Raw genomic sequence first — 27,595 nt, forward strand, 5'->3', positions numbered from 1 at the left:
CTCGTCATGAGGCACATTAAGACCCAGCTGCCCCCCTCACTAGACCCACTGCAGTTTGCGTACTGTCCCAAACGTTCAACAGAAGACGCCATCACCACCACCCTCCATCTGGCCCTCACCCACCTAGATAATAAAGGACTCTTAAGTTTCAATGCTGTTCATAGACTTCAGCTCAGCATTCAACACATTCATTCCTCAGCACCTGATTGGAAAGCTGAACCTGCTGGGCCTGGACACCTCCCTCTGCAACTGGAACCTGGACTTCTTGACTGGGAGACCTCAGTCAGTCCGGATTGGGAACAGCATCTCCACCACCACCACACCGAGCACTGGGGCCCCCCAGGGCTGTGTGCTCAGTCCACTGCTGTTCACTCTGCTGACTCACGACTGTGCAGCAATGCACAGCTCGAACCACATCATTAAGTTAGCCGATGACACGACCGTGGTGGGTCTCATCAGTAAAAACGACGAGGAGGTGCAGCGGATAATGAACTGGTGTAGAGCTAACAACCTATCTCTGAATGTGGACAAAACAAAATAGATGGTTGTTGACTTTAGGAGAGCACAGAGTGATCGCTCTCCGCTGAACATTGACGGCTCCTCTGAGAAGATCATCAAGTGCACCAAATTCCTTGGCATTCACCTGGCGGAGAACCTCACCTGGTCCCTCAACACCAGCTCTATTGTCAAGAAAGCCCAGCAGCTTCTCTACTTTCTTTGAAAGGTGAGCAAAGCACATCTCCAACCCCCCATCCTCACTACATTCTATAGAGGGAAAATTGAGAGCATCCTGAGCAGCTGCATCACTGCCTGGTTTGGGACTTACACCGTTTCTGACGGCAAAGCCCTGCAGAGGATAGTGAAGACAGCTGAGAAGATCATCGGGGTCTCTCTTCCCTCCATCAAAGACATTTACAAAAAACACTGCATCTGCAAAGCAACCAGCATTGTGGATGACCCCACACACCCCTGACACAAAGTCTTCACCCTCCTACTGTCTGGCAAGTGGTACCGAAGCATTCAGGCCCTCACGGCCAGACTGTGTAACAGCTTCTTCCCCCAAGCCATCAGACTCCTCAAAACTCAGAGACTGGACTAACACACACACACGTGTCATGAGTTGCACATTAATTATTGTCACTTTATACCTGGCTGCTACCTCAATAACTGCTATGTCCATAGAACACTATCTCATAGTATGTTATGTTTACATTTGGCTTTTTTTTTTTTGCACTACTGTGTACTGGTCGACGCTGCACTGTCTCTCACTGTGCTTATTGTCCTGTTCATTTTTAGTAATTTATTGTACTGTCCTGTACTTTTTGCACACGTTTGCACGTGCACTGTATATAGGTATGTTATTAAGTCTGTGTAGCCTCATGTGGTTCTGTGTTTGTCCTATGTTGCTTTATGTAGCACCATGGTCCTGGAGGAACGTTTCATTTCGCTGTGTACTGTACTAACTGTATATGGTTGAACGACAATAAAAACTACTTGACTTGACCAGCGAGACCAGTTATGGTCTCATATATGGTGTATAAGCTACATGTATGATGGTCGAAGTTGAGCTATAATCACATTGTACAATTGTACTGGAAATATTACCATCTCCATGTTGTTAACCTTAAAAATTCATTTGTAGCAAGCACACACATGCAGCTAATCAGATTTGAGGTGGCATAAAGCCAAACGCTATGACATACTTCAGCCTTTGATGAATTGACAGTGTATCTAACTATAGCATTTGCTTAATTTTTATGCAAAACCTTGATTCAAATTAACATTTCAAACTCAATTTGACCCCCTTTATTTTTTTCTCTGTGTCTTTCCCAAATTCTTAAAAGGCAAAGTCCGCAACTGACCAAGGTAGGGCATATGCACAAACTGCGAGGCTATATCTCTGAGAAGGATGCTTTATAAACACTATTGTTTGCAAAGACTGCTTCAATTAAAATGTATTCATTGTCCTCATTATCTTGTTTTTGAACATGTTTTATTAATTGGACAATAGAAACCTCATCTATACTCAAACCAATTAATCAACCAACTGCATATAGTATAAAATATTAATAACTGCACATGGTCAGAGAGTCAAGTGATGCCATGCGAGGTTCGGACGTGTAAATGGCGAGCTCTTTGCACTTTGCTAGTTTTTATATTTTAATTATAGAAACCGGTGAGATTTGATACATCCATAAATATTCTAGGACGACAACATGTCAAAGAATTCAAAGTCCTGAAATTGAGAATAGATGCTAAGAATGGCCACAAAGTATTTACATGGCCGCAACAAACGATGTCCTTCATAAAGTCAATGGAGGGAGTAAGTCATTGTGTTTTACTCACATTGCAGCCGAGTGGGCCTGACTCACTGAACATTCACTTGACTGTCTGAAGAAACGGTACACTTCTTTGTTTCTTTTTTGTGCTGATTACGCCTAGCGGCTGGAGATTGTTTTGTGTAGAAACACTCCTTCCGGTCAGTGTTGTGGATGAATCTGCACATTCTTTGTGCTTATGCACAAATGTGTTTATTGGTTGAAGTTTTATTTGTGGAGGATTTCCTGCAGGACATTGGAGCGATTGGGTCATCTGTTGCACTCAGGTAACAGTGGAATGGGCCGGTTCACTGAACATTAATTTGACTGCCCGAGGAAACCGAACAGCTTTTTTTTTTGTGCTGGATCCGCTAGAGGATTTGAAGCTTAATTTGTGGAGGAACATACCTTCGGGATAAATCTGTGGATGAATCTACACATTCTTTGTGTTTAAACCACCTGTTGGCTGGAGTTTGTGGAATAGATTCTCTTCTGTTAGGAAGGGCTCCATTTCAGGAGTGGTGCACAGAGATGGGGAGGGTGGTGGACTTTTGAGGAAGTGTCATTTAGAAGATGGGGTAACTTAGATTTTTTGGGTTGGGAAATGGGGCAATGGGTAGTTTTTGGAGGGCTCTCAGGGAGGGGCAGTAGAGAGAGAGGTAGAGGTATTAATGTGTGTGATTATTATATATACAGTATATCACAAAAGTGAGTACACCCCTCACATTTTTGTAAATATTTGATTATATCTTTTCATGTGACATCACTGAAGAAATTAAACTTTGCTACAATGTAAAGTAGTGAGTGTACAGCTTGTATAACAGTGTAAATTTGCTGTCCCCTCAAAATAACTCAACACACAGCCATTAATATCTAAACCGCTGGCAACAAAAGTGAGTACACACCTAAATGAAAATGTCTTGTGAAATACTGTGTGCATAGGGATAATTGTGGGGTTTAAATGTTGATTCTATCTATATATGTTTTTCCTTTTCTTTATTTACTGTATGAATAAATAAAAAATGTTAATTACAAATAACTGCACATGGTCACAAAACACACCAAGACATCTGAAATATTCATTGGAATCATTCATATTCATGAAACATCTAGGAATGTAAAGCCATCCAAATTCACCACTGGGAGTAGCCACCCTCTCTCCTTCATTCTGCCTACCTCTCTCTCACTCTCTCTGTGGAGTTGTGCACTCAAGCTGCCTGAATCAGTGCGGGAAAGTTCCGCCCACACCATGTCTCCCTGCAGAGATACGTGCACATAACAAATTGGCATAATTGTGGGATGACAGCCATCTGTACCCAGCCACCATTGATTTCCTGCCTGCTCTGGCTGGCCCACATGGGCGTAAGGGACTGATTAGGCTGCCTGTTTTCTAAGGGCCTTATAGGTGCAGCAGAGAGAGAGAGAGAGAGAGAGAGAGAGAGAGAGAGAGAGAGAGAGAGAGAGCAGCACAGACATTCTAATTAATTAACAAATACTAACAAACTTGTTGGAACAACACCTAGAGCTTCAGGTTGGAAGAGCTGTCAAGAATGTTTTCTATGGATTAGCAATCCAGAAGAGATGGAAATTTAAATCACACTTTAAGACCACATTACATCAAAAAGTTTTGTGGCTTTTAGTCCATGTCTACAAGCTTGAAAGCCACTTATATTCTGGAACACTCCTAAAAGACAAAATTTTGCAGATGAACACCTTTAAAATTTACAGTCAATTTTGCAGTTTTTTCTGCAAAAATGGACCTCAAAAAAACTACACAGATTCAACTACACAGATGTTCATGATATAAAGCATGCTACAAATACAGAAACTTTTAAAGATGTTAAGTGTAGGTATTGAAACAGGTATAAATGCAGTTTAAATTCAAGTATGATCTGATAGAAAAGGATCCCCTACAATTAATATATTTAAAAAATATAAAAGAAATTGTCGAAACATGGTTTATAACCCTAAATATGGTTTATAAAATAAAGTATTGTGACACTAAAGATGTGCCAGCCCAGTTAGTCACCCAGAAGCACTTCGGGGTGTAGCTACAGTTTTTTAAAGACTGCTTTAAATGTAGCCTACTCCCCAAGGAGAAATATTAAAGTTTTGATCTACAGTTGATTAAGCTGGAACTCTTTCACACAGTATATTGTGCCCTTATTTACCGCCCTCCCATATATACAACCAAGTATCATAGAATGAACATTAGTATAACTACATTTCTGCTAAGATTTACGTGCTGCTTTCTACGTTTTGCAAAGTTTCCAGGTACAATTAACACTAGAGGCAGTACAACAACTATGCTTTTTATTCACATTCACACACATCTCATGGATACTATTGCTGTTTATGACTTTATAAACACTTCTTTTCACTATATTGCTCACACCTTTCCATGTAAATATATAAAAACTATTTTACTCTAACACACCATTTGAAAAATTATACATATTTATGCTTGTATTACAGAACCACCTACATTTACACAGTTTTTTCAATGATTAACATCCGTGGTAGCTTAGATAGAGTTTTTGACTTTTGACTCTGTGACTGGACCTTGAGTCTGTAGCCAAGGATGCTCAAAGTGAAGCGAAAGTGTCATAGAAGTGATATGAAATGATGTGGTTGCTTCAGTAGATTTTTCAGTTGCTTTTTATGTTGAATTTGCTTTTAAAACACTATCGGTTAGGTTTTAGTGTTGGTTAAAAGAAAGGATGTTGTAACATAGTTCAAGGGAAAGGAGGTGGCGAGAACTGGCTTGACAATGTAAATAATATTTTAATTAACAACTTAAACAAAAGATTTGGACATTTTCACTTAGGGGTGTACTCACTTTTGTTGCCAGCAGTTTCGTTTTGAATAGCTGTGTGTTGAGTTATCTTGAGGGGACAGCAAATTTACACTGTTATACAAGCTGTACACTCACTACATTACATTGTAGCAAAGTGTCATTTCTTCAGTGTTGTCACATGAAAAGATATAATCAAATATTTTGATTGGCCCTGACCGCTCCAGGCGGTCGGTTAGGAGCCCCTTCTCCCCTCGCGGTCGGCGAGAGATCAAGGGAAAGGAGGCAGCGAGAACCGGCTTGACAATGTAAATAATATTTTAATTAACAACTTAAACAAAAGACAAACACACACATATGACGGACCTGTCCGTAAACGATCTCTCTCTCCCGCACGATCCTCTGCAGTCGACCCTTATCCCTCTCGGAGGCTTCATTAGCCTAATACAGGACAGGGTGTGTAGGATCACGACCCGGCCCCGCCCTCCGCCCTGCCACAGATGTCTGTTCTGTTCACATCTCATTTATCTTTTTGAACACTATTGGTTAGGTTTAGGTTAAAGTTTTAGGTTAGTGAGGTATGTTTTACTCATTAAAACCTCCCTCAAACATTCACCTTAAAACTCTCATCTGATTACAACATAAATTCACTAGCTTTTGTCACCCAAGCTGGACATTTTACTGGGAAACTGCAACCACACGTAATGAAGCACATCATTTTGGATTGCAAAAATGTTGCCATTGTTACGTAAATTTAATGAGATACAGGATTTCTTAGAATCTATTTCTTCTATTGCTTCCATTACTGATCACTTACAAACCACAGGCAAAATGGTTTTCAAAAACCTGTTTGACACTATATTACCTAGTGTTATAAAGGGTAGGGCGGTAAAATGATCTATTTATAAAAAATAAAAAAAATAATAATGATGATATACTTTAGTGTAATTTTTTAGATGTAGCCAATATTCTACATCTAGATGTTCGGATGAGATACATCTCGCTAATATCACGGCCGGCTCTGAGCCGCGACAAATCAGGGAGGCAACGAGAACAAAGTCAGTCAAAGAATCTTTATTAACAATAAAGAATGAACTACGTAATCAACCCAAGAAACACACCCGAAAAACACAGGCCTGCGAACATAACTTTCCAAACTAAACTAATACAGAAAGCAAAGCAAACAAATAACAACGAAAACAGCAACCCAAATTAACAGAAAACCAGAGGGTAACCGAAGCCCCTAAAGTCAGAGAACCATTATCTTTTATAATCCTCTGCAGGTGTTTCACATTAATCCCTCAGCAGGACGGGCCTAGAGGCACGTCACACACCCCACCTTAAAAGATAAACCCACATACCACACACACAAATAAATAAATAAATAAATATATAATTCCAACAGGGTGCATCCCAACCTCCTAACTAACATCCCAAACTTCCTAAAGCCTATCTAGTCTTCAGTGGCTTGCCGAGCTCGGGGCGACTTTAAACACTGAACTCAGCATCCTCAACAATCCCATAACCAGGGCTGCCGAAGAACACTGAAGTGTACCCCCACTCAGGATTACCAACCAAAACAAAAACAACCCCCCACCCCCTAACTAAACTGGGATGTACACACACACAAAACAAAAACAAACAAACAAAAATAAATAACTAGACAAATCTCTACTAGACTACAGAACTCCCACAACAACAATGTGACAGCATCTTCCAGAACACACTAATCTCCTCCCACCATAATACTCATCGATCTCGGCACCTAAGAGACAAGCTTAAGAGAGAAACAGAAAACAACAGAACACAACATTGTGGTAACACATCATACTTGTGATAAAGCATCCGCAATCACATTTTCTGTTCCTTTGATGTGCCTTATATCAAGATGATACCCTTGTAGAAAGATACACCATCTCATGAGTCACTGGTTTGGGTTCTGCAAAGAATGAAGAAAAGTTAGAGGATTGTGATCTGTAAAAACCATCAATGGTCCTCCTCCTGAACCCACATAAACCTCAAAATGGATAAGTGACCAAATTAGAGCTAATGCTTCTTTCTCAATAACTGAATAGTTCATTTGATAAGCATTAAACTTTCTAGAGAAGTACCCCACCACACAGTCTACCCCATCTTCTGAGGTCTGCAGTAAAACAGCTCCAGCTCCCACATTACTAGCGTCAACTTGCAATTTAAAAGATTTATCCAGTCTAGGTGCAACCAAAATTGGAGACACAGTGAGAAGAGACTTAACATCCTCAAATGCTCTCTGACAGACAGAGGTCCACTCAAATTTGATTTTATCTCGAAGCAGGTTGGTAAGAGGAGCTGCCACAGTAGAAAAATTCTGACAGAATCCCCTATAAAAACCAACCATCCCAAGAAACCTCATTAACTCCTTCTTAGTTGTAGGGGTAGGAAATTGATCAATTGCTGCCACTTTTGCTCGAACAGGACATACATGACCCTGACCTACAACTTTTCCAAGATAGATTACAGTGGCCTTAGCAAATTCACATTTGCTCAAATTAACAGTGAGGTTAGCTGCAACCAGACGATCCCACAAAGCTCTAATCCGACTTAGATGTTCTGACCAAGTGTCACTATAGATGACTACATCGTCTAAGTAAACTGCACAACCTTCCAAGCCAGAGATAACTCAATTCATTAATCGTTGAAACGTAGCTGGAGCGTTTCTCAGGCCAAAACTCATAACCTTATAGGAAAATAGGCATGATGGAGTGACAAATGCAGAGATTTCTTGGGCTCTAGCTGTTAGAGGCACCAGCCAATAACCCTTTAGCAAATTAAATTTGCTCACATAAGTAGCAGACCCAACTTGGTCAATGCAATCTTCAATTCGTGGCAAAGGGAAGGAATCAGATTTGGTTAGTGCATTTACCTTCCTGCAGTCTGTACAAAATCTATATGAGCCGTTGGCTTTTCTAACCAGAATACACGGAGACGCCCAGCTGGAATAAGAAGGCTCCGCTAACCCATTTTCCAACAAATATTCAACCTCAGCCTCTAGGTGTCGCTTTTTCTCCAACGGAACACGGTAATAGTGCTGGTGAACGGGTTTTACGTCCCCCACATCAATATCATGTTCAATTAAATTCGTCTGTGTGGGAGTATCTGGAAAAAGAGATAAGTACTCATATATTAAAGCAAACACATCAGAATATTGAACATCAGGAAGATGCTTCAACATCACCCCCAAATTTTCAAGGGCTTCTGTGTTTTTAAAACAGCCTTGTGTGACTGATTCACCCGGATCCAGACCCTCATCATCGGAAGCAGGCACCTCTGGAACACCTCTTAAAGATGTTCCCACCCCTGCGCCAACCAAAAGCACAGGCTTCACTTGGGGTCCTTCTGGATTTTCAACAGTCAAAAGAGAATTAGCAGCCTCCTGAGTAGCATCTTCAACAGTATCACGTACATAATAGGGTTTCAACAAATTCGCATGGCAAACACGTGCCTTCTTCCTCCTATCAGGAGTTTCAATCAAATAGTTCAACTCTGAAACCTGACGTAACACAGTATAAGGGCCTACAAATTTGGCTTGAAAAGGAGAACCCACAACTGGCACCAAAGCAAGCACCTGATCACCAGACTGAAAAACTCTAACCTCTGCATGACGGTCAAATAACCGCTTCATTCTATCTTGTGAATTCTATCTGTGCTTTACTGTGAAGCTTCCCTAGCGGACATAAGAAGCCAGGGCAAACCGTCCTCCCAATCACCCTTCATGTGCGTGCAATAATATCTTAAAAGAGACTTCAGTGTCTGATGGAAGCATTCTAGCACCCCCTGACTTTGAGCATGGTAAGCGCTAGCCTTCTGATATTTAACATGCAACTGCTTTAATATTTGAGCGAATATTTTCGAAGTAAAATTCGATCCTTGGTCTGTTTGTATGATTTTAGGAATTCCAAACAGAGCAATGAATTGCATTAAGGCTTTTAACACGGTCTTTGTAGTAATGGAGCGTAACGAATAGGCCGCTGGAAACCTAGTTGTTTGACACATTATCGTAAGCAAATATTTACTACCTGCCTTAGACTTAGGTAATGGGCCCACACAATCCACAATTAGATATTCAAATGGTTGGTTTACCACTGGAACAGGAAAGAGTGGCGCTGGTCTCAGAGTCTGATTGGGTTTTCCAGTCAACTGAAAAGTATGGCATGTTTTAATATATGCAGATACGTCTCGTTTAAGCTTGGGCCAAAAAAAAACCTTTCAAAATTAATTGATACGTTTTTTAACACCCAAATGTCCTGAGGTATCATGAGCTGTTTTCAACACAAGATCACAGAGATTTTTTGGAACAACGATCTGAACATTTGGGTCTCCTACAAAATCTTTACCATGGGGCACCCACTTTCTGACTAATACTTCTCCATCCAGATAATACCCTGACGGTGTATCCTGCAGTACCTCTGGAGACAGAAGTCTGTCAAACAAGACAACAAGTGAGGCATCTGCCCGCTGTTCTTTCACCAATTCACTACGTGAGATGGTCAAAACTGATGGTATTTTTGTCAGTGTCTTACCATCTCTCTTAACATCTGACTGAGTCACAGATAAAGATTTACTCCCAGCACGGGTTACAACAGAAGAAACAAATACTTCTGGAAAACTCTGGGCATTTTCATCTGACACCTCTGAAACCAATAAAGAGGGAGACACTATCAAAGCTGGTGGACCAACGGACCACACTCTACCTCCAGCTAAATTGTTTCCAAGAATAATGTCTACACCTACAACTGGTAAACAGGGACGTACCCCAAGTGTTACCTCTCCCTGAACCAAATCTGAAACCATCATCACTTTATGTAGAGGAACGGATACTACATTTAACCCTATTCCTCTAATCAAAACATTGTTTCCAGTATATGATTCACTGGAAAAAGATAGGACATTTTCAGAAATAAACGATTCCGTTGCACCTGTGTCTCTGAGGATTTTGACTTGTTTATTCTCTTTAGAGCCTACTAGTGCGACATAACCTTCTGTAATAAAAGGTGAAAAACTAGAATTTCAAGGTTTCACAGTCATTTTCAATGGCTAGTTTGAACGATGATTGAATAGATGTTACCAAACCTACTGATTTTGCTCCCAAAACAACATTTTGAGGCCTTCTATTCCCTGATACATATTGAGCTTTGGCTTTCAGCATCGGACATTCATTTTTCCAATGCCCTTTGGCCTGGCAGTAATTACATGCATCAACTAATTCATTTTCCCCAAGTGAACGCAATGATCTACCTCTAAAGCAATCAAGATTTTCCCTACTCTTATCATGTACAATCCAATCAGGTTCTCGTCCAATTTCTTTAAATGCCCTTTGTCCAAACTGTTTTTTGTGAATTAGAGCATATTCATCAGCAAGGATCGCAGCATCATACGCGGTACGAGCTTTAGTCTCAGTTACATAAGTAGCAATACGGGGTGGCACCGAATTTTTAAACTGCTCTAACAATACCAACTCCTTTAAATCACCTAAAGTTCTGACATCAGAAGCAGAACACCAGCGATTAAAATGAGTTTGAATTTCTCTCACAAATTCCACATGCGTTTTGTCTTTCAGATTTCTGCCAACCTCTAAACCGCTGTCTGTATGCCTCTGGTACCAATTCATAAGCTTTCAAAACAGCTGACTTGACACATTCATATTTTTCCGAGTCCTGAGTACTTAATGAAGAAAAAATCTCCTGAGCTCTTCCCATGAAAACGCATTGCAATAACAAAACACGCTCTGAATAGGACCAACCTCTAGTACCAGCTACTCGCTCAAACAGTGAAAAAAAAAGTGTCAATTTCCCTTTCATCAAATTTAGGCACAAGTTTCAAATTTGTGACCACATCAAAATCAAGAAAATCATGCTCACTACCCTCAACAGACAATCTTCTGGCTTCTCTAGAGCATTTTCTAGCATTTATCAAATCCAATTTATAACGCTCAAGCTCCAATCTCTTACTTTCAATATCATGTCTTGCTTCATTTTTTTGCTGCTCAATCTTTTCCTTACACTTCATTTCTATCAAAAGTAAATCCTTCTGTTGCTCATAAGTCAAATACATTCTGTTAGCCTGAACAGTAGACACTGTCTGCTCAACTTCAAGTATATTCTGTTTCATCAAAGCAGATATCAAGATCGATTTTAAACTTTCCTTTAACCGTTTATCAGCAACAGAAAGAACAACATTATAATGATTCGCAAGTGCTAACAACTGATCCTTCGAAAACTCATTTAAAAGGTCTTCCGACGGATTACGAACAAACTCATCAATATTGGAAGTCATATTTTACATTTCTGCTACCCCTAACAAATTAACAAACGAAAGAAGAGAGAAAAAAAAAATATCTAAGATTACGATCGAACACTGTAAATGTATAGGCTACTATTTATACACATTCAATCAGACCATTCAAATAATTTATAACTTACCGCATTCGTCTCCTGATAGCTCATTCCAATCAGCACGCAGCGGCAATTATATTAGTTCTTTCCACAGTGTTTCCCAAATTCAAATTACAAACAAAACATATACTTACGTCCCAAACAATTGTTACTCGAAGCCTCCCAAACAAACTAAACAGCGCACGCTGAACACTCGCTCACGGAGTCAGAGATAATAACCAACCAGTGTTTTTAATTACAATGAACGGCTGGACGAGCCCCCATATTTGTCACGGCCGGCTCTGAGCCGCGACAAATCAGGGAGGCAACGAGAACAAAGTCAGTCAAAGAATCTTTTTTAACAATAAAGAATGAACTACGTAATCAACCCAAGAAACACACTCCAAAAACACAGGCCTGCGAACATAACTTTCCAAACTAAACTAATACACAAAGCAAAGCAAACAAATAACAACGAAAACAGCAACCCAAATTAACAGAAAACCAGAGGGTAATCGAAGCCCCTAAAGTCAGAGAACCATTATCTTTTATAATCCTCTGCAGGTGTTTCACATTAATCCCTCAGTAGGACGGGCCTAGAGGCACGTCACACTAAAATTGCAAGCAGTTTGTCGAAGTTATTCACACAACTAGCTAACTGAATCATAGTAATAAAAACAGCCTGTTAGGAAGTATTAGCAGGCTAGCAGATGCATAGCTCAGCTGTGATTGAAACAGGTAATGAGGCTTGGTAGCCACTAGCTAACTATCCGGCTAATATGATATCATTGTGTACCAAACAAGACAACACTGACAATGCAATACAGCTATTGACTGAACACAACACAACAACAACTCCAACATCAACAGTGCTGTTTATGTACTATTTAGTAAAAATGTCATGATCCATTGCGCTGTCACTGGCAAAAAAAATTTATTCTTGTGATGTTTATTGGCTGTTGGCATTCAAGCTTATGTGCATTACTGCTACCTTCTGAGCTGGAGTGTAAAGCGTCACTGTAATGACTGCAGGAGAAAGTCAAGAGAGCAGGATCTAAGTGCAGCTTTATTTAGTAAGAAAATGAGTCCAGAAACTTGGAAAACACAGGAACAAAACAAAACCAAAACTTGAGAACCAAACAAACGTCACATCCATGAAGGGTAACAGGAACAAAAAATGACAAAGACAAAGCAAACAAGGACATTAAATACACTGGGGAAAACAAGGTAAATTAGATACAGCTGGGAACAATCAGGACAGGAACCAGGAACAGAGACACAAGAAACATTTCAAACTAAAAGCCACTTAACTCCTAGCATACTCTAGTGGCCGCTAGATCAAATTTCTCAGGTGTTACATAGCCCTCCCTTTTTACTTAGTGACCCCTGGCGCTCCTAAACATAACAACAAAAAATTTATTTAATGGAAGGAAGAGGACATTATGGAAATGGCAGTACAAGGAAGCACAGGGCAAACAAGAGGGGCTGAATGCCATAAGTGAACCCAGAGGGACCACTGGAGAGCAAGATGGACCAGGTGGCCAAGGCAGAATGGATGGGGGTCCGAAGACTGACATGAACCAGGATACCAAGCAGGCCAGGGCGGACTAGGACGATGATCAGGAGAACAGGATAGCAGGGAAAATCAGGCAGACGGTCAGGAGTCCAAGGAGACCAGGGCAGATCAGGCAGATGATCAGAGGACCAGGGCAGATCAGGCGGATGGTCAGGAAACCAAGGAGACTAGGACAGATCAGGCAGATGGCCAGGAGACCAAAGCAGATCAAGCAGACAGCCAGGACACCAAGGAGGCCTGGGCAGATCAGGTGGAAGGCCAGGAGATCAAGGAGGCTGGAACTGGACAGGCTCAGGGCACTGGTCAAGCTCGGGGAGCTGGACAGACTCTGGTAACTGGATAGGCTTGTGTAACTGGACAGGCTCAGAAAACTGGACAGACTAGGGAAATTGGACAGGCTCTTCAACAGCCTCGAGGAACTGGACAGGCTCATCAACAGCCTCATGTAACTGGACAAGTTAAACACAAAACTTAATAAACAAAAAGCCACTTAATTCCTAGCGACCTCTGGTGGCCGCTAGGGCAAAAGTCTCTGGTGTTAGTCACAAAGTTTTCAATGGAGTCAAACGTCAGCTGAAGATGATGAAAAATGCAGAATTTCATCGAAAAGAGGTCACACATACCTTATATAGAATTAAATCCTAAACGGAGAATACTTTTAGCTAACCCTCTGGGGTTTACTTGTAAGTTGCAAGTTATGTTTACATTCATTCTTGAGGTATAACAAACATGTGGAATGCATTTCCTTCCCCATTTATGGTATAAAAAAATATCATAATATATTTTGCCATAACACCCAGCCATAGTGTTACTGCAAATCTGTTGCAAACAGCTCTTTGTTTTCCAAATGACCATTCTTATCTAGTCCTAGAGAAGGTAATTTTTCCCTCAAATTTCCCCTTTTTTCTTAGAGAATGATACCCTGGACAAATCCATTCAGGATTCAGAGCCCATCTCTGAGTCCATTCTCTTAACAGTTGTGAATTATTTATTAGTAGCTGTTGATTCTGGGCTGTCTATAATTTTAATTACATTAGAACATTTGACAATGTTGATCACACCATGCTATTATTTGGTGTGTGATGTTGGCAATAAAAGGAACTGCAATAATATAGCTTGTTTCCTATTTAAAAGATAGATAATTTTCTGTGAAAATGGGAAATTCCTCATCCTCCTTAGTCAGCCTAAGATATAGTCTCCCTCAAAGAGAAAGTCTGCAACAACCATCTGCGCCCCTGGCCTGTGGACAACCCCGAACTTAAAAAGCTGAAGAGCCAGATACCAATGGGTGATCCGTGCATTGGTATCCTTCATGTGATGGCGACGCTGGAGTGGGGCGCGGTCTGAACAGAGAGTGAAAGCCCATCCCAGGAGGAAGTACCAAAGGGTGAGGACTACCCACTTGGCCAGACACTCCTCCTCAACAGTGCTGTACCTCGCCTCTCTCGCCGAAAGCTTCCAGCTGATGTACAGCACCAGGCGCTCCTCCCCCTTCACCACCTGGGAAAACACGGCTCCCAAATCCCCGTCCAACATGTCGATATGGTGTTTTATGAGGTTCGTACGACCGGGAAGCGGCAAGAACACGTCTGATAATTCTCTTTGCAACTGGGCCACATCCTTGATTTGTGACGGTGAGAGGTGATCTCCAAAAGTGACCTGGGGTGCTGCGATTGGATTTTATGCTCTCCTCCAGCCCAAGCTCCACCTTGTCCGGTAGCACCATCGCCAAAGCCACAGGGACCACCTCCCCCACGGTTTTAAGAGGTTGAGGTGGTAAATCTCACGTGCTCCGCCCCATCTGTGCATTTAACCTCATAATTGACCGATTCGCCGTGTGACCTCAAAGGCCCTTGCCACTTTGAGAGTAATATAGAGCTTGATGTTGGTAGTAATACAAGGACTGTAAATTCACGAAGCCAAGCTCCCCTGACGTTCTTAAGCCTGTAGCAAATTCTCCTGTGATAGTTGCCCCAATATGTGGAGTTTTGCTCTCAGGTCAAGAATGTAATGAAATTAGTTTTTTCTTTTTTAAGGTCCCTCTTCTCAATTTTCCCTCATATCTAAGAAACCACGAGGATTATGCCCATACAATAATTAAAATGGGGAGAACCCCGTGTAGGCTTGTGGGACCTTTCAAACTGCAAATAATAGGGGTTCAAACCACTTATCCCAATTCCAATCATCTTCATGCATGAACTTACGAATCATGTTTTTCATGATTTTATTAAACCATTTAACAATATCTGTTTGGGTCATATATAATCGAAAAGTATGTATTGGCGAGTGCAATGTCTGGGTGAATCACACTTATTTGGTCGAAGGTGTGCCTAAGAGTCTCATCTTGTGTCTACTTCAGAGGGAAATCCCTGGCGGGAAATCTTCTAAGGGCTGGAGAAGCCAAAATGTCCCCCTCCCTTACGTCATCCTGATGCGGAGCTGACGTAGAGCTTCCCGGCTCCATCTCCCCAGCCAGTGCATTACAAATCCCACACCAAAATCCTCTATTACTTGACACATGTGGTGAGGCGAACTAACCGCAGCCTCAACACTATGTTTTTGTCCCCGAAATTGAACGTCACAGTCACTACAGGTTAATCATGGATATCCCCATGCACACACCTTACCTAAACCTTGTGACTAGCACCCAAAGCCTTGTCTTGAATCAGGCATTGATGGATGGAGGTAACCCACATTGCAAATCCACTAACCTGGTATGTACGCACCCTTAATACTCACGGGTATGTGGTACACCCCAGCTCAATCAGGGGTGTCGGGGACCCGAACCAATGTCCCCACCTCACGGAAATGCCCAGGCTCCCAGCAGCTCCAAAAGACTGGCCCAGGCTCCATGTCCATGCCTGTGACAGTGGGTCCACCACCCTGGGAGTGAGAGCAGAGAGGGGCAGGGGAAACCGGAGGGTAGTGCAATCACCAGAGTTAAGGACCCGGTTTGGGAGGGGCTTATCCCCGTTTCTGGCAAGGGGAACAGGATGGAAAGCAAGGGGAGAAGGGGAGACAAGGGAATGAGAGAGAGAGAGAAGGATCTTGGGGCTCGCCGGCTCCTGAATACGCTGCCATGTGGTCCTAGCTGGATGGCCGTTTAGTGTGACGGTGGCACTGGACCCACTCTGCCATCCCTCTCAGAAGTTGAGCTATAAACTGCTCCAATAAGCTCTGTGAGCTGAGAGCGTGGATCTCTTTCAAACGAGAGACGAGGGACTGCTGCGTTATCTGCCTTATGGAAATCTGGGTGTCTGCGGAGATTCCAGACTCTGCCATCGTACCTGCGGGTTTCTACATACACCGAGCGGAAAGAGCAAAAGACCTCTCAGGTAAAAGCAGAGGTGGTGGTGTATGTTTTATGATCAACAAATCATGGTGTGATCAGAGGAACGTACATTTTATCAAGTCTTTTGCTCTCCTAATCGGGAATTTCTCATGCTTCTGTGTCAACCATTCTGACATCACTGCTGTGTACATCCCCCCACAAGCAGACACAGACCGGGCACTCAAGGAACTGTATGGGAGTATAAGTGAGCAGGAATCCGTGCGCCCTGAGGAAGCGTTCATTGTTACCGGGGACTTTAACAAAGCCAATTTTAAAACAATCGCACCAAAATACCACCAACACATCAGCTTCATTACACGGGGGACCGGGTTTTGGATCATTGCTATTCTCCTTTCCGGGATGGCTACAAATCCCTACCCCGCACACCATTTAGCAAATCAGACCACTCTTCCGTTCTGCTTCTGCCCGCTTACAGGCAGAAACTGAAACAGGATGCACCCACCCTCAGAATGATCCAGTGCTGGTCGGACTAATCAGACTCTATACTACAAGTTTTGATCACGTGGACTGGGAGATGTTCCGGTCCACCTCTGATAATGACATCAAGGTTTACGCTGATAGCGTAACAGGTTTCATCGGAAGTGCGTAGAGGACGTTGTTCCGACCAAAACAATACAGATCTATCCCAAACAGAAATCATGGGTTAAAGGCGATGTTCGCACGGCACTTAATGCGTGGACCTCCGCATTTAATTCCGGGAATGCGGAGGAGCATAAACAAGCCAGTTATGCCCTCCGTAACACTATCAGAGCAGCAAAACGCCAGTACAGGCACAAAATTGAAGGACAGTTCAACACCACCAAAGTATGTGGCAGGGAATTAACATCATCACATACTAGAAAGGGAATAAAAACTCTGCTGTGAACACCCCTGCCTCTCTCCTGGATGAGCTTAATAAATGTTATGCTCGTTTCGAGGAAAAGAACACTGCCCTCGCGGAGACCACTCGTGGCCGACGCTACGGAGGATGGTTCACTCTCCGTCTCTGTTGCGGATGTAACCCGATCCTTCTGACGGGTGAACATCCGTAAAGCCACGGGTCCAGACGGCATTCCGGGCCATGTCACCAGAGCGTGCGCGAACCAACTGGCTGGTGATTTTATGGAGATTTTCAACCTGTCCCTCTCCCTGTCTGTAGTCCCCACATGCTTCAAAACGTCCACCATTGTGCCTGTACAAAAGCAATCAAAAATCACTTGTTTAAATGACTTGCGTCCTGTTGCTCTGACCCCCATCATCGGCAAATGCTTTGAGAGGCTAATCAGAGATCACAACCGCTCCACTGATGATGCCATTGCATCTACAATACACACTGCTCTATCCCATTTGGAAAAAGGAACACATATGTGAGAATGCTGTTTGTAGACTACATCTCAGCATTCAACACCATAGTGCCCTCCAAGCTTGATGTGAAACTCCGGGCTCTGGGCTTAAACAGCTCACTTTGCAGCTGGATCCTGGACTTCCTGTCAGACAGATGTCAGGTGATTAAAATGGGCAGCAACATCTCATCACTGACCCTCAACACTGGAGCCCCACAGGGCTGTGTTCTCAGCCCACTCCTGTATTCCTATACACAGATGACTGTGTGGCAACACATAGCTCCAAAGCCATCATTAAGTTTGCTGACGATACGACGGTGGTAGGTCTGATCACTGACAATGATGAAACGGCCTACAGAGAGGAGGTGCACACTCTGACATGCTGGTGTCAGGAGCACAACCTCTCCCTCAACGTCAGTAAGACCAAGGAGCTTGTAGTGGACTTCAGGAGGAAAGACAGAGAACACAGCCCCATCACCATTAATGGAGCACCAGTGGAGAGAGTCAACTGCATCAAGTTCCTCGTTGTCCACATCACTGAGGAACTCACATGGTCCGTCCCCACTGAGGCCGTTGTGAAGAAGGCTCACCAGCGCCGCCTCTTCCTGAGACAGCTGAGGAAGTTTGGAATGAACCACAACATCATCATACGGTTCTACACCAGCACTGTAGGGAGCATCCTGACTGGCTGCATCACTGCCTGGTACGGCAATAGCACCGCCCACGACACGAAGACCTGCAAAGGGTGGTGCGAACTGCCATCATCGGAGGTGAGCTTCCATCCCTCCAGTACATATCTAGCAGGCGGTGTGTGAAAAAAGCTTGGAGGATCATCAGAGACTCCAGCCAGCTGAGTCATGGGCTGCTCTCACTGCTACCATCAGGCAGGTGGTATCGCAGCATCAGAACCCGCACCAGCTGACTACATGACAGCTTCTTCCCCCAAGCAATCAGACTTCTGATCACTTGATCTCTCATGATCAATATACACCAGCACTGCACTTTATTAATCTATTATCTCACACTGGACTGTCATAATTATATTCTCCACAATACAACTACAGCATATATTTTTTTTTAAATACTTTTTATTTTTGTAGTATGTACATTCTATATTGTGTGTATTGTTTACTGTACATTGTATATTATTATTGTGTTGATTAATTATGTGTAAATATGTTGTTTATTGAATATTGGTATATGTCTCGTTACTGTCATGACTGCTATGTTGCTCGGAACTGCACACAAGACTTTCACCTACTGTTGCACTTGTGTATATGGTCGTGTGACAAAGTCAAAATCACAATTTTCAGAAATAGTTCAGCACAGTCTCTTCTGTTTATGTATTGTAACTCTCCCTGCTTCAGTGGCATCTGGCTCGCCCTTAAAACTTTCACTGCAATGACAAACAGCTGTTAGAGACAATCATTGCCAGGTGATGATCCTTACCTTCCTCATTTCCTGATCTCACTCTCCATTCATAAGTCAGCACTCAACCACTCCCCCATGTCAGCAGCTTTTGCAAAATCCCGCAGCCAGGCTACTAACTGGGAGTAGAAAAAGGCCACAAATTACACTTGTTTTATCCTACCATCACAGGTTGCAGTTCAGTACAGGATTGATTTTAAGATCTTATTATTTGTTGTTACACACTCAGTATCTTTGTTACATTATATATATATTAAGCCTTGATACTTCTTCAAGGCCTTTGAGATCTACAAACCAAATGCTGCTCTGTCCAGGCAAAAATCAAAGAGTGATATGACATTCCCTGCAGTTGCCCCTAATCTATGGAATAATCTTTCCATTCATATCGTTTGTCTCTGTCGTTAGGGAGTCTGAAATTTGAATTTGAGGACATATGCTCTGAAATGCATGCAGTGTGTCTATCTTGTCTTTTATTAGTGGAGTTTTTTAATGTTGGTATATGTGCTTTGTGGTAATTTCCAAACTGTTTACCATATGTTTTTAAAATTGTGAAGCACTTTGTTCAAGTCTGTTTTTTATATGTTCCATACACATAAAGTTGAGTTGAGAAACCTAACCTGCAACATATAAAAAAACAACTCATATTACCAAAAGGGAAATGAGATTCAACTTTTGAAGTTGACTATTTGTCAGAGATTTGCAATACAGTACAATACATGCAGTACAGGCACACTCTTAGAAACACTAAAATTAAAATCAACCTACCAAATTATATTCAACCCCTGACACTGTTCTTTAAATTAGAGCCTTGTCAGACATGTGCATGTCATTATGAGTTACATATTTAATGAGAACTTATCTGAAATGTCTGCCAATCAGAAACAGATCGGTCAATCAAACTCAAACTGCACTGGGAGTGGACAGGAAAGAACACAAATGCGCTCACACCCACCTTTATAAATGCTAACTTAATTGGGCAAATCACAACACAATTAGAGGCCAATTAGGCAATGTGAATCTCATCTGCTCTGCCGTTCCAGTTTTACACTGCAGATATTAAAGTCTCATAGCCTGGAGTGGTGTGTTTTAAAGCTGAGGTGTGATAAGCTCCTGTCTGAGCTATGACAATGATTGAATGTGATTTAAACAGCAGGGGAAGGGCTGATTTCTCATGCAGGAAGTGAGCGAGCACTGTCTCAGCACTCCAATCCAATCCATAACAACTGGCTGAATCAGTGGAGGGGAAAGTGGTTGTATAGCTGGTGAGCTTTGTCAGAAGCGGCCTAGACGATGTTATGATGAATGTGTCAGCGAGAGGGAAATGTATTACCCGCACACGCGGAAATCCGGCTCACCTCCTTTCTTGCTAACTTTAAAATTGATCATGACTCGGCAGGGGCAAAATGAAATCCATGAAAAATCAACCGGCATTAACATCATCTCCGAGCAGCTGATCCGACGGCTAAGGATACCTCTCATGTGAGCTCTAGAACAGGAGTAATAGGCAATCAAGCTCGTATAAAAGAACAATAGCAGCCATCATTCATTCTCGTGTACAATTAGCACAGCTCTGCCTGAGTGATGGCTCCTTATCCGTCCGGCGCTCTGAAAGGTGGGCGTGCCACTTCCTTGCTGCCTTCCTGTAGCAGCACCATGGCGTAAGAGTGTGACACTGTGTGAAGTCTCTCACATGGAGAAGATTTAAAAGCTAATTGGGCCTGGAGGTTCTGATCCACCAGAGATCTTAACACCAATCAGTCCTATATATGAATTGCATGCTGGTGGTGGTACTGTTGCTGGCAATACCAGTCTTTTTCTCTAGCTTAAGCAACAAGACTATCTTGGTTAACCAGCTTCACCAGAAAGACCATACATAGTTGTCCACCAGCTAGACCAGCCTAAGACCAAAACTAAGCAGCCCAAACCATTGCGGTCTTGTAAGCTGGTCTCATCAACAGGGTCACTAAAGGAATTCTGAAAATGATGAATAGCACAAAAAAAATTGTGCTAAACTCAATTTGCATGGCACAATACCCATTCTTGTGGGTTGGTTCTGAGTGCTTGGTTATGAAGGATGCAGCAGACTTCCGAAATCTGGGTTACTAGAAGTGCATGGGATTGCTATATTGCTTTATCTCTTAATAAATTTGGACAGTTTTTAAATATTTATTGGAGCTTTTTTGAAGGGGAAACCAAGGGGTTTTTTGTTGTTGCCCCGTTTGAATTAGTATTATTTTATTTCTTAAACAATTATTTTAAGAATATATCATTATATTATTTACAATACACATATTTTAGGGGGGGATAACCCTCAAATGGGGGGGTCCTGACCCCCCCGAGATTTCCACCTATGGACTCACATGCCAATGCTGAAATGAACGAACAACAAACCCCTCTCATTCAGTTGATTGGTATAGGTAACAGGTCATTCAGTTCGTTTATGAATGAGAAGTTTCACGAGTGCCGCTTCTTACTCTGTATGCGCTGTAGTAGCCTAGCAAGCTATAACCAATCAAGCAATCTGCTTTGGTTGGACCGTGATTGCAAGCACATGATTGGCTGCTGCTGTAATCAATTAATCAAGTTGTAAGTGTCTTTAACCGTTGATGTTGTTTCACAATGCCGGCAGTGACAAACGACACAAATTTGTCTCTTTGACTCCTATTCTAAGTTCCAATCGTTACCATGTTTTTGTACATGAAATCCCGTGATTGTAATTGCTGTGTAAATACATTTAACATATCATACAAAGTCATTCACAAAAAAAAATACCAGGAAATGGCCACAGAAGTGCAGTACGTGTAATGTTATCATTCTACCTCCCCAGCATCACCCATCTATATCTGCTTTACAGGGAGCTTTATCTTGGGACAGTAGTAGCAGCTTGTCTCTTCTGTCTCAGCTGCATCATGTTTTTATGCCAACAGCAGCAGCACATTGACCCATGTCAAGCAACAGCAGCAGCATGCATAGTTCTAGTCTGCCATGACTAAGATTACTTCACTGTCATTATAAACAATATAAATCTTTAATCTATCTCAGAGAGTTGTCCTAACTGAAATAAAAGTAATAGAAAAAACTAAGAATAAATAAGTCTTGATATGGAAGTAAGCCTAGTTTACTCATTCAGATACTACACTGATGTTACAGACCTCATTATAATGCATGTTTAATTTATGCAAGTGGCATCCAGTTATCATCTCGGAAATATGATTAATTTGCCTTTTATATAAAATGAATTGTGTCAAAACGCATTAATATGTGTCTGTCCAATCAAATAAGGGGTTTAGAAGAAGATTAAAATACAAATAATCATTAAAAACATAAAAAATGCCATTTTGAACATTCACAAACAACCCTGCTTGGTAGCTACAATGTCACAGCTAGGTGATTTTGATCTTGGAGGTACATGCAGCATTGTTCTTGTTGGAAAGTGGACGATATATTGTAGTTGACAACAATCTGCCTTCTGCCTTCAATAAAGAAAAACATCAGCATCCAAATCTACATATAATTTAAAGAAATCAAGGTTGTGCTAAGTTCATGAACTTTGCTGACAAATAGCTAGCAGAGTGTTTAGATTTACTTAGATACTAATAGTGGATATGTGGCAGTTCAGATCAGATAATAATGAAATATCACACATAATTCATCAAATTGCACCTTGCCTTATATATATATATATATATATATATATATATATATATATATATATATATATACCAGTATATGTATTCTAAAATATTTATTGTATTCTAAATAAGCTACTTTTTATGTGATGTATTGGAATGCATTACTAAATACATTTAAGAGAGAATATTTAATATTCAGCAAAGACACTTTGTGTAATATGAACAGTGAATAGCTTTTTCCATTTTCCGTGGTTAGCTTTGATAGAATCTCCATCCGATCACAGTAGAGACACATTTGAATGCAAGATGTAAATGTAATCCAGCTAAAGAATGTACAGATACTATCCGTATATGAAACACATGTTAATGTAAGGTGAAAATGGGGCCTTAGTTTCAGCTCAATGCAGGAGAAGAGTATTTTACAAAGAAGTCCCCAAGTTCTAATGACTGCATAGAGGCACAGAGAACATGTTGACACAGGGGGGTTGCTTTATCCTGCCTGGGAAAGAGAAAAGGAGAGAGAGGGAGTACTCCCAGCATGTGAAGAGCAATATTAACTCAATTTATTGATTAATTTATTCATTTCTCTGCAACAATTATTAAAGGGATAGTGCACCCAAAAATGTAAACTTTGTCACCATTTAGTTACCTCCAATTCATAGAGTTTCTTTATTTGTTGGAACACAAAAAGAGATGTTAAGCAGAATGTTAGTGACTTTTTCCAAACATTGGAAGCGAATGGTGATGAAATCATTTGAATTTTTGGGTGAACTATCCCTTTAACTTCATTCTAGTACTCGCTGTCGACGTGGGCAGGGTATCCAATGAAGTGAGTTAGATGAAACGGTCACATGAGAGTTGCAGAGCAATAACTGTCACAAAATGACCATATTCCAGACACAACTTGAATACTGTTTTTAAGAGTGATCCTTCAAATTTCTCTCTTTGAAAATGTTCAGAGCCTCGCTACTTTTTCCTTTGATGTCCCTGAAAAGTTGTAATTTGCTTTCGAAATATCTTGTGAAATTGACAATCAATTTCAACTTAAACCCTGTGCTCTGCCTTTCTTCTCCTTTCTTTTCTCTCTTTGTTAATTCTACTTCCATTTCTAGCTCCACTAATCAGGGCTGCTAATTTTCCTATCACTTGAATTAGAACGTAAATTAAAACAAAAAGCTTTTCTGCTGGAGTTCAATAAACAACTCATGCCTGTTTCGTGTTTTTTTTATTTATTTATTTTTTACCTCCTGTCATGAACAACTGTTACATTGCTAACAAGGCAGATGCATGGCTGCCTAATGGGAGGGCTGTTGGATTTCCCGTGGTGTTTTAAGCTACCAGAATGTGGCTCATTATGGCTGGTGTTAGTGTGTGCATATGTGTGTGTGTGTGTGATTTGAGCTGTTTTACAAGCTGGAAAGGCTTACATTTTTGTTAGCACTGACCAGTGCTGGAGCTTTCATATGCTTCTGACCTTTCAGGGATTTTTGCCAAGGTTTCAGTTTCTATGATGTTGTGCAGAAACTTCAGATGCTTTAGAAAATCAGATGCAGTGTACACTTCCCACACAAACACTCTATCCAAATCCATAAGTGCATGTAAAGCCTATGGCATGCTGCATGTTGACTTTCCCACACATCTGCTTGTGTTCTGTAAATGTACCTTGTCCAGGCCAAAGGTCTTGGTGAGGGCGAAGCCCCAGCCCTGCTCGAAGGCCCTGCGGATCATGGCTGCACTGGTTGTCGGGGGAGCACTGGCCAGTCCAAACGGGTTTGGGAACGTAATCCCACACATCTCAACGCTGATGTCTACTGTATCGATTGCGCAGTGGAAAAGGGGCAGTTTGGAAGAGGCGCTTACTGTGCTACCATGAAGGGACTGAAAAGAAAACACACGGTGCATGCTAATTTGATGTGTTCGCAATGCAGACACATAGAAAAACTGAATATGAACATACACTTGCAGTGAAAAAGTATGTGAAACCTTATTTTGGTCTGATCCTAAACTAAGACACAACAATAGACAGACAATAGTCAGCTTAAACAAATAACACCCAAATAATAATGAAATAAAAGGTTTTATGTATTTATTGAACACACTGTGTATACATTTAAACTTCACAGTGATACGCAATGGATATTTACGTTCCTGGATGCTGACTGATCAATAGCAGTGTTTTAATCATTTTTTGCATATCAACGTTCTGTTACTGTTTACTGTCAGGGAATATATATATTGTAGCGGAGGGATGGCATTTTAGGATTTTACTTAAAATACTTTTGAATAAACATTTGTTTGTCTATTTGTTCATCCCATTAGATCTACCATGATGATCTTATTCATACAAGATCACAGTTAGATCATAACTGGCCTTAAACTGGTCACAGCTGTTACACTTTGGAAATTCAAAATCAGCCAAGTTTGCGTGATTGCTTCTTGAAAAGTTCAAATCTACCATCAGCAACTGCAGGGTAATTGGGTCTTTATTAGAGCAGAAGGTGATCTGTGAAATATCATAATTTATGTAAAATCCTGAGTTTGTCCTGATCCACCGATCCTGATGGAAATTAAAAGAAGTCCAAATCTCTATGAACCTATCAAACTTTGAGCATTTTCAGCTCAATTTCAATGCAACACCCTTTGAAAGCAGTTCTTTTCTCCAATGCCAAAAGAACCTGGAAGTGTTGCCGCTCAGCATTTGTTTTCTAAACCGCAACTTCATCAATTGTGAATACAGCTACTTATTTTCATTCAGCTTCACGTCGAGTCTAGTAATGCCATTCACAATCATTGTTGGGTGTATCCAATTACAAAATAAATAGATAAACATAATGTAATGCATTGCATTGTAATTTCTTGTAATCAGATTACAGTTACTGAATTTAAATTAAAGTAGTTACTTTTAAGTACATTACATGCACTAAAGTAATATGTACAGTGGGTACGGAAATTATTCAGACCCCCTTACATTTTTCACTCTTTGTTATATTGCAGCCATTTGCTAAAATCATTTAAGTTCATTTTTTTTCCTCATTATTGTACACACAGCACCCCATATTGACAGAAAAACACAGAATTGTTGACATTTTTGCACATTTATTAAAAAAGAAAAACTGAAAAATCACATGGTCCTAAGTATTCAGACCCTTTGCTGTGACACTCATATATTTAACTCAGGTGCTGTCCATTTCTTCTGATCATCCTTGAGATGGTTCTACACCTTCAATTGAGTCCAGCTGTGTTTGATTATACTGATTGGACTTGATTAGGAAAGCCACACACCTGTCTATATAAGACCTTACAGCTCACAGTGCATGTCAGAGCAAATGAGAATCATGAGGTCAAAGGAACTGCCTGAAGAGCTCAGAGACAGAATTGTGGCAAGGCACAGATCTGGCCAAGGTTACAAAAAAATTTCTGCTGCCCTTAAGGTTCATAAGAGCACAGTGGCCTCCATAATCCTTAAATGGAAGACGTTTGGGACGACCAGAACCCTTCCTAGAGCTGGCCGTCCGGCCAAACTGAGCTATCGGGGGAGAAGAGCCTTGGTGAGAGTGGTAAAGAAGAACCCAAAGATCACTGTGGCTGAGCTCCAGAGATGCAGTCGGGAGATGGGAGAAAGTTGTAGTAAGTCAACCATCACTGCAGCCATCCACCAGTCGGGGCTTTATGGCAGAGTGGCCCGACGGAAGCCTCTCCTCAGTGCAAGACACATGAAAGCCTGCATGGAGTTTGCTAAAAAACACCTGAAGGACTCCAAGATGGTGATAAATAAGATTCTCTGGTCTGATGAGTCCAAGATATAATTTTTTAGCCTTAATTCTAAGCGGTATGTGTGGAGAAAACCAGGCACTGCTCATCACCTGTCCAATACAGTCAACAGTGAAGCATGGTGGTGGCAGCATCATGCTGTGGGGGTGTTTTTCAGCTGCAGGGACAGGACGACTGGTTGCAATTGAGGGAAAGATGAATGCGGCCAAGTACAGGGATATCCTGGACGAAAACCTTCTCCAGAGTGCTCTGGACCTCAGACTGGGCCGAAGGTTCACCTTCCAACAAGACAATGACCCTAAGCACACCGCTAAAATAACAAAGGAGTGGCTTCACAACAACTCCTGACTGTTCTTGAATGCCCCAGCCAGAGCCCTGACTTAAACCCAATTGAGCATCTCTGGAGAGACCTGAAAATGGCTGTCCACCAACGTTTACCATCCAACCTGACAGAACTGGAGAGGATCTGCAAGGAGGAATGGCAGAGGATACCCAAATCCAGATGTGAAAAACTTGTTGCATCTTTCCCAAAAAGACTCATGGCTGTATTAGATCAAAAGGGTGCTTCTACTAAATACTGAACAAAGGGTCTGAATACTTAGGACCATGTGATATTTCAGTTTTTCTTTTTTAATAAATGTGCAAAAATGTCAACAATTCTGTGTTTTTCTGTCAATATGGGTTGCTGTGTGTACAACAATGAGGAAAAATATGAACTTAAATGATTTTAGGAAATGGCTGCAATATAACAAAGAGTGAAAAATTTAAGGGGGTCTGAATACTTTCCGTACCCACTGTATAATACATTTCAAATGTGATTTCATATGTACGTCTGTTAGCATTTCTGTGACAGCTGAAGGGTGTCCGATAACAAATGTGGAGGAATTAAAACATTTTGGGTGGGTTGCCCTCATTATTGTCAAGCACCAAACTTTAAACCTTATTTAAAAATAATCAGGGTTACATTTTAACCATCAATTTGATCCTGATTT

The 27,595-nt window shown here is 41.4% G+C and overlaps 1 protein-coding gene across 2 annotated transcripts in view; it reads right to left on the reverse strand.

Moving 5' to 3' along the window:
* Positions 1 to 27,595, reverse strand: part of LOC127649170 (dihydropyrimidine dehydrogenase [NADP(+)]) — a 293,316-nt gene that overhangs the window by 161,024 nt on the left and 104,697 nt on the right. For both annotated transcript variants that reach the window (XM_052134143.1, XM_052134142.1), the window contains one exon: positions 24,495 to 24,710. In XM_052134143.1, coding sequence (XP_051990103.1) covers positions 24,495 to 24,710 — 216 coding nt within the window. The remainder of the gene's footprint in view (positions 1 to 24,494; positions 24,711 to 27,595) is intronic.

This window comes from Xyrauchen texanus, chromosome 9 (genome assembly GCF_025860055.1).
Source record: "Xyrauchen texanus isolate HMW12.3.18 chromosome 9, RBS_HiC_50CHRs, whole genome shotgun sequence".
In the NCBI taxonomy this organism is placed as follows: domain Eukaryota; kingdom Metazoa; phylum Chordata; class Actinopteri; order Cypriniformes; family Catostomidae; genus Xyrauchen; species Xyrauchen texanus.